The 11,278-nt window shown below is 62.9% G+C and overlaps 1 protein-coding gene across 2 annotated transcripts; it reads left to right on the top strand.

Moving 5' to 3' along the window:
* The first annotated feature begins 415 nt into the window (after positions 1-415).
* On the top strand, positions 416-9,297 carry EPPK1 (epiplakin 1). 2 transcript variants are annotated; one of them, XM_017511582.2, is made up of 2 exons: positions 417-5,397; positions 6,949-9,297. In XM_017511582.2, the coding sequence occupies exons 1-2, from the start codon at positions 493-495 to the stop codon at positions 9,292-9,294; spliced, it is 7,251 nt and encodes a 2,416-aa protein (XP_017367071.1). In that variant the 5' UTR covers positions 417-492; the 3' UTR covers positions 9,295-9,297. The 2 variants fall into 2 exon arrangements, with proteins under 2 accessions (XP_017367070.1, XP_017367071.1); XM_017511581.2 differs by having other exon boundaries at positions 416-9,297.
* The last annotated feature ends 1,981 nt before the right edge of the window (positions 9,298-11,278 follow it).

The raw sequence follows: 11,278 nt of genomic DNA, 5'->3' as shown, positions 1-11,278 counted from the left end.
AGCCCGGAGGTGGGAAGATGCCGGAGCCCAGGCTGAGGGGTGGGCCCCTCAGGCAGGGTTGGGGACCGGGGTGCCCTGGAAGGACCCGAGGGCACAGGGCCCTGGGCTGGCGGGAGGGCATTGGCCTGGGGTAGAGGTCAAAGGACAGCCTGCAGGACGGACAGCCCTGGAGTCCCGAGAGGCTCCTGGCAGCCAGCCTGGGTCCCTGTGCCCTGGGTCCCTGCACTCTGGGTCCCTGTGCCCGCCCTGGGACCCTCTGCCCACCTGCACTTCTGTGGTACTCCTACTGGAGCGCTCCCAGGCAGACTCAGGTCCTCAGGGACTCTCTGGCTGCACATCTGTGGGTGGCGCTCGGCCTGGGATAGCATGGGATTGGCCCCATGACCACATCTTCCCTCGTGCCCAGGCCACGCAGGGTCCCTGACTGAGCCTTTCTGTCCCCTGCAGGACAGAGGTGGACCTCGGCAGGCTGCGCATATCCTGCTGTATGTGATGAGCAGCGTTCACCTCCCGGGCACTGACAGCACGGAGCAGGCCAGCATCCCCAGAGCCATGGCAGCCACACTGGGAGCTGGCACAGCCCCCAGGCCTCAGGCCAGGAGCATAGCTGGGGTGTATGTGGAGGCCTCGGGCCAGGCCCAGAGCGTCTACACTGCCATGGAGCAGGGTCTTCTGCCCGCTGGGCTCGGGCTGGCTCTGCTAGAGGCCCAGGCAGCCACCGGGGGCCTGGTGGATCCTGCCCAGGGCCAGCTGCTCCCTGTGTCTGAGGCCCTGCAGCAGGGCCTGGTGGGGCTGGAGCTGAAGGAGAAGCTGCTGGCCGCTGAGCGCGCTGCCACAGGCTATCCTGACCCCTACGGGGGTGAGAAGCTGTCCCTCTTTCAGGCCATCGGGAAGGAGGTTGTGGACAGGGCCCTGGGCCAGAGCTGGCTGGAGGCCCAGCTGGCCACTGGGGGCCTGGTGGACCCTGCCCGTGGCGTGCGCGTGGCCCCTGAGCAAGCCTGCCAGCAGGGCCTCCTGGACCGGGAGACGTGGCACAAGCTGTCGGAGCTCGAGCCTGGCACAGGCACCCTGCAATTCCTTGACCCCAACACGCTAGAGCGGCTGACATATTACCAGCTGCTGGAAAGGTGTGTACGGGCCCCCAGCTCGGGGCTGGCCATGCTGCCCCTCAAGATCACCTTCCGCTCCGTGGGCGGGGCCGTGAGTGCAGCCGAGCTGCTGGAGGTGGGCATCCTGGATGAGGAGGCTGTGCGGGGTCTGCAGGAAGGCAGGCTGGCTGCCGCGGACGTGGGCGCACGGGCCGAGGTGCGGCGCTACCTGGAGGGCACCGGCAGTGTGGCCGGGGTCGTCCTGCTGCCCGAAGGCCACAAGAAGAGCTTCTTCCAGGCTGCCGCCGAGCACCTGCTCCCGATGGGCACCGCGCTGCCACTCCTAGAGGCCCAGGCCGCCACCCACACCCTAGCGGACCCCACCACAGGCCAGCGGCTATGGGTGGACGAGGCAGTCAGGGCAGGCCTAGTCAGCCCAGAGCTCCATGAGCAGCTTCTGGTGGCTGAGCAGGCCGTGACAGGGTACCACGACCCCTTCAGTGGCTCCCAAATCCCCCTCTTCCAGGCCATGAAGAAGGGGCTAGTGGACAGGCCACTGGCACTGCGGCTCCTGGACGCCCAGCTGACCACAGGAGGGCTGGTCTGTCCAGCACGTAGGCTCCGGCTGCCCCTGGAGGCCGCCCTGCACTGTGGCTGCCTGGATGAAGACACTCAGCGACAGCTCTCAGGGGCTGGTGGCTTCTCAGACCCCGGCACACATGGCGGCCTGCGCTATGAGCAGCTGCTGGCCCGCTGTGTCACCGACCCGGACACTGGGCTTGCTTTCCTGCCACTCTCCGGGGGGCCCAGGGAACAGCAGCCCCAGGGACCCCCATTCATCATGCACGGTACTCGACAGGCCCTGAGTTCAGCCACAACCACTATCTCGGTGGGGAAGTTCCGGGGCCGGCCCGTGTCCCTCTGGGAGCTGCTCTTCTCTGAGGCCATCTCCGCAGAGCGGAGGGCGATGCTGGCCCAGCAGCACCAGAAAGGGACCCTCTCTGTGGAGGAGCTGGCTGCTGAGCTGAGCGCCACCCTCGAGCAGGCTGCAGCCACTGCCAAGGTCACCTTTTCTGGGCTGAGGGACACCGTGACACCAGGAGAGCTGCTCGAAGCCGAGATCATCGACCAGGACCTGTACGAGCAGTTGGAACACGGGCAGACCACGGCCCAGGATGTGAGCAGCCTGGCCTCCGTGCAGAAGTACCTGCAGGGCACCGGCTGCATCGCCGGCCTGCTGCTGCCTGGCTCTCAGGAGCGCCTGAGCATCTATGAGGCCCGACGCAAGGGGCTCCTCCGACCCGGCACTGCCCTCATCCTCCTGGAGGCGCAAGCCGCCACAGGCTTCATCATCGACCCGAAAGAAAACAAGGCACACTCCGTGGAGGAGGCGCTGAGAGCTGGCGTCATTGGGCCCGACGTGTATGCGAAGCTGCTGTCGGCCGAGCGCGCCGTCACCGGCTACACCGACCCCTACACCGGGCAGCCCATCTCCCTCTTCCAGGCCATGCAGAAGGGCCTCATCGTGCAGGAGCACGGCATTCGCCTGCTGGAGGCCCAGATTGCCACGGGCGGCATCATCGACCCTGTGCACAGCCACCGCGTGCCCGTGGACGTGGCCTACCGGCGTGGCTACTTTGATCAGATGCTGAACATGATCCTGTTGGACCCCTCTGACGACACCAAGGGCTTCTTCGACCCCAACACACACGAGAACCTCACGTACCTGCAGTTGCTGGAGCGCTGCGTGGAGGACGCCGAGACGGGCCTGTACCTCCTGCCACTCGGCAGCACGCAGTGCCCGCTGGTAGACAGTGCCACCCGGCAGGCCTTCCAGAACCTGCTGCTCTCTGTGAAGTACGGGCGGCTTCAGGGGCAGAGGGTCTCCGCGTGGGAGCTGATCAACTCTGAGTACTTCAGCGAGACCCGCAGGAGGCAGCTGCTGCATCAATACCGGCGACGTGAGGTCATGCTGGGGCAGGTGGCCCAGCTGCTGGAGGCTGAGACGCAGAGGCAGGCGGATGTCACACTGCCTGCACTGCGGGGCCGGGTCACCGCCCACCAGCTCCTGGAGGCACGAATCATCGACCAGCAGCTGTTGGACCAAGTGCTGGCTGGGACGGTCAGCCCCGAGGCCCTCCTCCTCATGGATAGCGTCCGCAGGTACCTGCGTGGCCTGGGAGCTGTGGGCGGCGTGAGACTGCTGCCCTCCGGCCAGCGGCTTAGCCTCTACCAGGCCATGAGGCAGAAGCTGCTGGGGCCCAGTGTAGCCCTGGCCCTGCTGGAGGCCCAGGCAGCCACCGGAACCATCGTGGACCCTGACAGCCTGGAGAGCCTCTCAGTGGATGAGGCTGTGCGCAGGGGTGTGGTGGGACCAGAGCTGTATGGCAGGCTGAAGCGGGCTGAGGGTGCCATCACTGGCTTCAGAGACCCCTTCTCTGGGACGCAGGTGTCCCTGTTCCAGGCCATGAAGAAAGGTCTCATCCCTTGGGACCAAACTGCCCGCCTCCTGGAGGCTCAGGTGGCCACAGGAGGGGTCATCGACCCCATGGGCCACCACCACCTCCCCATGCCAGTGGCCATTCAGCGTGGCTTTGTCGACCAGGAGATGGAGACAGCCTTGTCCAGCTCCTCCGAGACCTTCCCCACACCAGACAGCCAGGGGCGCACCAGCTATGCCCGGCTCCTGGAGCAGTGCCCCAGGGATGAGACTTCTGGCTCTCACCTCCTGCCCTTGCCAGAGAGTGCTCCTGCCCTCCCCACTGAGGAGCAGGTCCAGAAAAGCCTGCAGGCCATGCCGGGCACCGAGGACGGCACGTCCCTCTGGGACCTGCTCAGCTCCTGCCACTTCACCGAGGAGCAACGGAGGGCCCTGCTGGAGGATGTGCAGGAGGGGAGGACAGCTGTGCCACAGCTACTCGCCTCTGTGCAGACATGGATACAGGAGACTAAGCTCCTGGCCCAGGCCCGCGTCACGGTGCCCGGCCCGCGGGGTGAGGTCCCTGCCGTCTGGCTGCTGGATGCTGGCATCATCCCCCAGGAGACCCTTAAGGCCTTGGCTCAGGGCACACAGTCACCCACCCAGGTCGCTGAGCAGCCGGCGGTGAAGGCCTGCCTGTGGGGCACGGGCTGCGTGGCTGGCGTGCTGCTGCAGCATTCCGGGGCCAAGGCCAGCATCGCCCAGGCCATGAGGGATGGCCTACTGCCTGCAGGCCTGGGCCAGAGGCTGCTGGAAGCCCAGGTGGCGTCTGGCTCCCTTGTCGACCCCCTGACCAACCAGAGACTGTCAGTGGAGGATGCAATTAAGGTCGGCCTGGTGGGCAGGGAGCTGAGTGAGCAGCTCGGGCAGGCTGAGAGGGCAGTGGCCGGGTACCCGGATCCCTACTCCGGGGGCTCCCTCTCGCTGTGGCAGGCAATGGAGAAGGGGCTTGTGCCGCAGAACGAGGGCTTCCCCCTCCTGCAGGTGCAGCTGGCCACGGGGGGCGTGGTGGAGCCTGTCCATGGGGTGCACCTGCCCCAGGCGGCAGCCTGCAGACTTGGCCTTCTGGACACACAGACGAGCCGAGCGCTGACCGCAGCTGACGAGGACAACAAGTTCTTCTTTGACCCCAGCGCACAGGACCAGGTGACCTACCAGGAGCTCAGGGAGCGCTGCGTGCACGACCCCGAGACCGGCCTGTTGCTGCTGCCCCTGACCTCGGACACAGCGCTTGAGGTGGATGACCACACTGCGGTGGCTCTGAGGGCCATGAAGGTACCTGTCAGCACGGGGAGGCTTCAGGGCTGCAGCGTGTCACTCTGGGACCTGCTGCGTTCCGAGTACATTGGCGCTGACAAGCGGCAGGAGCTGGTGGCACTCTGCCGGTCTGGGAGGGCTGCAGCCCTACGGGAGGTGGTCAGCGCGGTCACTGCCCTGGTGGAGGCTGCGGAGAGGCAGCCCCTGCAGGCCACTTTCAGAGGGCTCCGGAAGCAGGTGTCAGCCAGGGACCTGTTCACGGCGCAGCTGATCAGCAAGAAGACGCTGGACGAGCTGAGCCAGGGGGTGACGACTGTGACGGAGGTGGCAGAGATGGACAGTGTGAGGCGGTCCCTGGAGGGCGGCAACTTCATTGCCGGGGTCCTTGTCCAAGGCACCCAGGAGAGGATGAGCATCCCAGAAGCCCTGAGAAGGCACATCCTGCGGCCCGGCACGGCACTGGTGCTGCTGGAAGCACAGGCAGCCACCGGCTTCATCATCGACCCCGTGGAGAACCGGAAGCTGACTGTGGAGGAGGCGTTCAAAGCAGGGATGTTTGGCAAAGAAACCTACGTGAAGCTGCTGTCAGCCGAGCGCGCCGTCACTGGCTACACCGACCCCTACACCGGGCAGCAGATCTCCCTCTTCCAGGCCATGCAGAAGGACCTCATCGTGCGGGAGCACGGCATCCGCCTGCTGGAGGCCCAGATCGCCACGGGCGGCGTCATCGACCCCGTGCATAGCCACCGCGTGCCCGTGGACGTGGCCTACCGGCGTGGCTACTTCGACGAGGAGATGAACCGCGTCCTGGCGGACCCCAGCGACGACACCAAGGGCTTCTTCGACCCCAACACGCACGAGAACCTCACGTACGTGCAGCTGCTGCGCCGCTGCGTGCGTGACCCGGACACCGGGCTCTACATGCTGCAGCTGGCCGGCCGGGGCTCCGCCGTGCACCAGCTGAGCGAGGAGCTGCGCTGTGCCCTGCGTGAGGCCCGCGTGACGCCGGGCTCGGGCGCCCTGCGGGGCCAGAGCGTCTCCGTCTGGGAGCTCCTCTTCTACCGCGAGGTGTGCGAGGGCCGGCGCCAGGACCTGCTGAGCAGGTACCGGGCGGGCACGCTGACCGTGGAGGAGCTGGGCGCCACCCTCATTTCGCTGCTGGCGCAGGCCGAGGCTGAGGCCGGAGCCGGGAGCCCGCCCCCAGACCCCCGGGAGGCCCTGCGCGCGGCCACCATGGAGGTCAAGGTGGGCCGCCTCCGGGGGCGTGCGGTGCCCGTCTGGGACGTGCTGGCGTCCGGCTACGTGAGCGGGGCCGCCCGGGAGGAGCTGCTGGCCCAGTTCGGCTCGGGGACGCTGGCCTTGCCCGCGCTGACCCGCCGGCTGACCGCCATCATCGAGGAGGCCGAGGAGACCCCCGGAGGCGGGCAGGAGCGCCAGGACGCCTCGCGTGGCCCTCGGGACCCGGGGCCAGCCGGGCAAGGGGACGGTGACTCCGGGCGCTCCCCGGACAAGGCCGAGGCCGCCCGCCGCCAGGAGCGGACCCTGCGGGGCGCCACCATGGAGGTGCAGCACGGGCAGTTCCAGGGGCGGCCGGTCTCCGTGTGGGACGTCCTCTTCTCCTCGTACCTGAGCGAGGCCCGCAGAGACGAGCTCCTGGCCCAGCACGCGGCCGGCGCCCTGAGCCTGCCTGACCTCGTCGCCGTCCTCACCCGGATCGTCGAGGAGGCCGAGGAGCGGCTCAGGAAGGTGTCCTTCCGCGGCCTGAGGCGCCAGGTGTCCGCCTCCGAGCTGCACACGTCCGGGATCCTGGGCCCCGACACCCTGCGGGCCCTGGCCCAGGGCACCAAGACCCTGCAGGAGGTGACGGAGATGGACTCGGTCAAGCGCTACCTGGAGGGCACCAGCTGCATCGCGGGCGTCCTGGTGCCCGCCAAGGACGAGCCGGGCCGCCAGGAGAAGATGAGCATCTACCAGGCCATGTGGAAGGGCGTGCTGCGGCCCGGCACGGCCCTGGTGCTGCTGGAGGCGCAGGCGGCCACCGGCTTCGTCATCGACCCCGTGCGCAACCTGAGGCTGTCCGTGGAGGAGGCCGTGGCCGCGGGCGTGGTGGGCGGCGAGATCCAGGAGAAGCTGCTGTCGGCCGAGCGCGCCGTCACCGGCTACACCGACCCCTACACCGGGCAGCAGATCTCCCTCTTCCAGGCCATGCAGAAGGACCTCATCGTGCGGGAGCACGGCATCCGCCTGCTGGAGGCCCAGATTGCCACAGGCGGCATCATCGACCCCGTGCACAGCCACCGTGTGCCCGTGGACGTGGCCTACCAGCGTGGCTACTTCGACGAGGAGATGAACCACGTCCTGGCGGACCCCAGCGATGACACCAAGGGCTTCTTCGACCCCAACACGCACGAGAACCTCACGTACCTGCAGCTACTGGAGCGCTGCGTGGAGGACCCCGAGACAGGCCTGTACCTGCTACAAATTGTAAAGAAGGGTGACACCTACGTGTACATCGATGAGGCCATGAGACACATGCTGCTATCCAGAACTGCAAAAATGCGTGTGGGGAGGTTTGCTGACCAGGTGGTCTCTTTCTGGGACCTGCTGTCCTCTCCATACTTCACAGAGGACAGGAAGCGGGAGCTGATCCAGGCATATGGAACCCAGAGTGGGGGCCTGGAGAAATTGCTGGAAATCATCACTACGACAATTGAAGAAACAGAGACGCAAAACCAAGGCATCAAGGTGGCAGCCATCAGAGGGGAGGTGACAGCTGCAGAGCTGTTCAACTCCGGAATCATCGATCAGAAGACCCTCCACATGCTCCGTGCAGGGAGGACTGGGGGGCAGGTGCTCAGCACGCTGGAGGAGCTGAAGCCCTACCTAGAAGGCAGCGGCTGCATCGCGGGGGTGATAGTGCCCTCCACCATGGAGGTTGTGAGCCTCCATGAGGCCAGCAGGAAGGAGCTCATCCCTTTAGCATTTGCGACCTGGCTGCTGGAGGCGCAGGCCGCCACTGGTTTCCTGTTGGACCCCTGCACCCACCAGAGGCTCTCTGTAGATGAGGCTGTGGTTGTGGGCCTGGTGAGCGAGGAGCTATGTGAAAGGCTCCTGAAGGCTGAGAGGGCTGCCACAGGCTACAGGGATCCGGCCACGGGAGACACAATCCCACTGTTCCAGGCCATGCAGAAGCAGCTCGTCGGGAAGGCAGAGGCACTGAGGCTGCTGGAGGTGCAGGTGGCCACGGGGGGTGTCATCGACCCACGGCACCACCACCGGCTCCCACTGGAAACAGCCTATAGGCGGGGCTGTCTGCACAAGGACACATACGCACTCATTTCTGACCAGAAGCACATGAGGAAACGGTTTGTGGACCCGAACACCCAGGAGAAGGTCTCGTACCAAGAGTTGCAGCACAGGTGCCACCGGCAAGAGGACACTGGCTGGCTACTCTTCCCAGTGGCCAAGGACGCACGGGACTCCCAGTACGTCGACGAGGAGACGCTAAGGGCCCTGGAGGCAGAGCAGGTGGAGATAACAGTGGGAAGGTTCAGAGGCCAGAAGCCCACACTGTGGACACTGCTGAATTCGGAATATGTGACGGAGGAGAAGAAGTTCCAGCTGGTGAGGATGTACAGACTGGACACGAACCGGGCACTGCAGAAGGTAGCACAGCTGATCTTAGACACGATTGAGACGCAGGAAAAGGACAGTAAACAACTGTGGTTCCAAGGGATTAGAAGACAAGTCACAGCCTCGGAACTCCTGAGCTCACACGTCATCACAGAGGAAATGCTGCAGGACCTGGAAACTGGGCGGAGCACGGTGCAACAGCTCAGGAAGGACAAGCACGTCAAGCGCTACCTGGAGGGCACCAGCTGCATCGCGGGCGTCCTGGTGCCCGCCAAGGACGAGCCGGGCCGCCAGGAGAAGATGAGCATCTACCAGGCCATGTGGAAGGGCGTGCTGCGGCCCGGCACGGCCCTGGTGCTGCTGGAGGCGCAGGCGGCCACCGGCTTCGTCATCGACCCCGTGCGCAACCTGAGGCTGTCCGTGGAGGAGGCCGTGGCCGCGGGCGTGGTGGGCGGCGAGATCCAGGAGAAGCTGCTGTCGGCCGAGCGCGCCGTCACCGGCTACACCGACCCCTACACCGGGCAGCAGATCTCCCTCTTCCAGGCCATGCAGAAGGACCTCATCGTGCGGGAGCACGGCATCCGCCTGCTGGAGGCCCAGATCGCCACGGGCGGCGTCATCGACCCCGTGCACAGCCACCGCGTGCCCGTGGACGTGGCCTACCAGCGTGGCTACTTCGACGAGGAGATGAACCGCATCCTGGCGGACCCCAGCGACGACACCAAAGGCTTCTTCGACCCCAGCACGCACGAGAACCTCACCTACCTGCAGTTGCTGCAGAGGGCCACTCTCGACCCTGAGACTGGGCTCCTATTTCTTTCTGTGTCTCTGCAGTGACTGTGCTCCCCTTATGAATTTGCTGCAACTCTCGAGAAGATGAGGCAGAATTCTGTTTTTTGTGCGTGTTCCTATTCTTTCATTTTGTTGTTTTACCCATGAGTTATCTGTGGAAAATATTTCAGGTTATCGTGCATTGTGAGTGGAATTTGTCTTTTCCTATCAAAGTCTTTCATAATTGATTTCTTGGTTTTTCTGTGTCCCTCTTGCTTTCATATTATTTCACTTTTCACAACTTTTTTTTTTCCCCCCAAACATTTTTGTGTCTGTTTTGGATTCACTTGCTGCCTTTTTAAGCAAGGTCACTGTAGACTCTCAGTCCATCATGTCAACCAGTACACCTTTGTTGCAGTGTAATTTTCATTAAATGCACTAATTTCCCTTATGTTGTGCTGTTCCTATTCATCGTGAAACCCATTTTTCATCAGCCAATGTCTCCCACTTCGTGCTCTGGCTCAGTTTGCTTCCTCCGGTGCCTTTCCGCTCCCTGCTGTGCTGTCCAAGAACAGGGGCTGGATTCCGTCTCCTGGCTGCTGCTTCACCTTATAGGTGTGACCTCACCAGCGTTTACTGAGCGACTCTCTTGTGGAGAAATACCTACGGCGGCAGGACAAGAAAAATATGAATGAAACTCTTGTTTTTGATTTCAGGTTTTTGAAGGTTCAATCACTAATGTTTACACCCTGAATATAGAGATAGATACTAGATTAAACAAGTGAAGTAAGCCATCCAAAACCCAGGGTTCCTAGAGCCCATCTCAGAATCATATCCACATAGGCTGCAGTGAAGTCTTGCTCACAGATTCCAGGGAGAACATGGAGTTTTGTTGTTAATAGAAGACTGGCAGTTGGAGCAGGTGACAAAGAAGCCCTGCCGGTCCCCCTTCATTCACTCCACCATGGGTTGCCTGTGGCATCTGGGCGGCTTGCTCTCCAACGGTAGCAGCAAGAACCCAGGTGTGCTGCCCAGTGGCTGTGTGTGGCTGGCTTCCCGGGGGCCTGCAGGATGGTCGTGGGCACCACAGAGGACAGTCCCTGTGCTGGGCTGGCTGGAGCAAGGGCAGACTGAGAGGACAGGGCTTGGACATTCTGGATGAAGAGCCAGTGGCCCCAGGGCAGAAATGACATCTGGGCAACTCATCAAAATGTGCCTTCCAGGCTCTGAAGAAAATCCCTGCCAGGGTCTGGAGGTGGGCCTGAGGGGACAGGGGCCAGCAAGGAAGTAGAAACTGTAGCGAGGTTCACACGTGCTAACGTTCACAGACGTCAAAGTAGTCACTTGGCACAAGCCACTTAATAGCTCTCAGCCGAGTTTCATAGCCGTGTGCAACCGGTGGTGACGGCTGGGATGGGGATGCAGTCAGGGATGCAGCCTTGACTTGGGGGCCAGGGAGAACCTGAAGAACAAGTATTGGAAAGGCATCGGCAGGGTGCTCCCACACATACTCCTCCTGTTGTTCTTCAGCAAGCCCTGCATGTGTGTCAGGCACTGGCGCTGCACAAGTTCTCACCGTGGACTTTACGGCAATGCCGAAGCAGGGAATGCATGCCTGATCGGTGTTTATGAGCTCCATGTTTTTCTAGCCTTTTACCTTTACCTTATCTTTGTCGTTATATTTGAAATGAGTCTCTTACACACAGCATATTAATGGGTGGGGGCTATCTTTACCCAATTTCACAGTCTCTATGTTTGGATTGGTATATTTACACCATTACATTTTATATAATTATTTATGCATTTAGACTTTTTTTTTTTTTTTTGAGATGGAGTCTTGCTCTGTCGCCCAGGCTGGAGTGCAGTGGCGCGATCTCAGCTCACCACAACCTCAGTCTCCTGGGTTCGAGCGATTTTTCTGCCTCAGCCTCCTGAGCAGCTGGAACTAGAGGGGTGCCCCATCATGCCCCGCTAACTTTTGCATTTTTAGTAGAGACGGGGTTTCACCGTATTGGTCAGGCCGGTCTCAACCTCCTGACTCTGTGATCCA

This window comes from Cebus imitator, unplaced genomic scaffold (assembly GCF_001604975.1).
Source record: "Cebus imitator isolate Cc_AM_T3 unplaced genomic scaffold, Cebus_imitator-1.0 Scaffold449, whole genome shotgun sequence".
Lineage (NCBI taxonomy): Eukaryota > Metazoa > Chordata > Mammalia > Primates > Cebidae > Cebus > Cebus imitator.
Note: the sequence above shows the minus strand (reverse complement) of the source record. Positions and strands in the feature narration are given on the sequence as shown.

What these genes read in the sequence shown, in the direction of transcription:
- EPPK1 (XM_017511581.2), top strand. Translation starts at nt 493, where the DNA reads ATGAGCAGCGTTCACCTCCCGGGCACTGACAGCACGGAGCAGGCCAGC.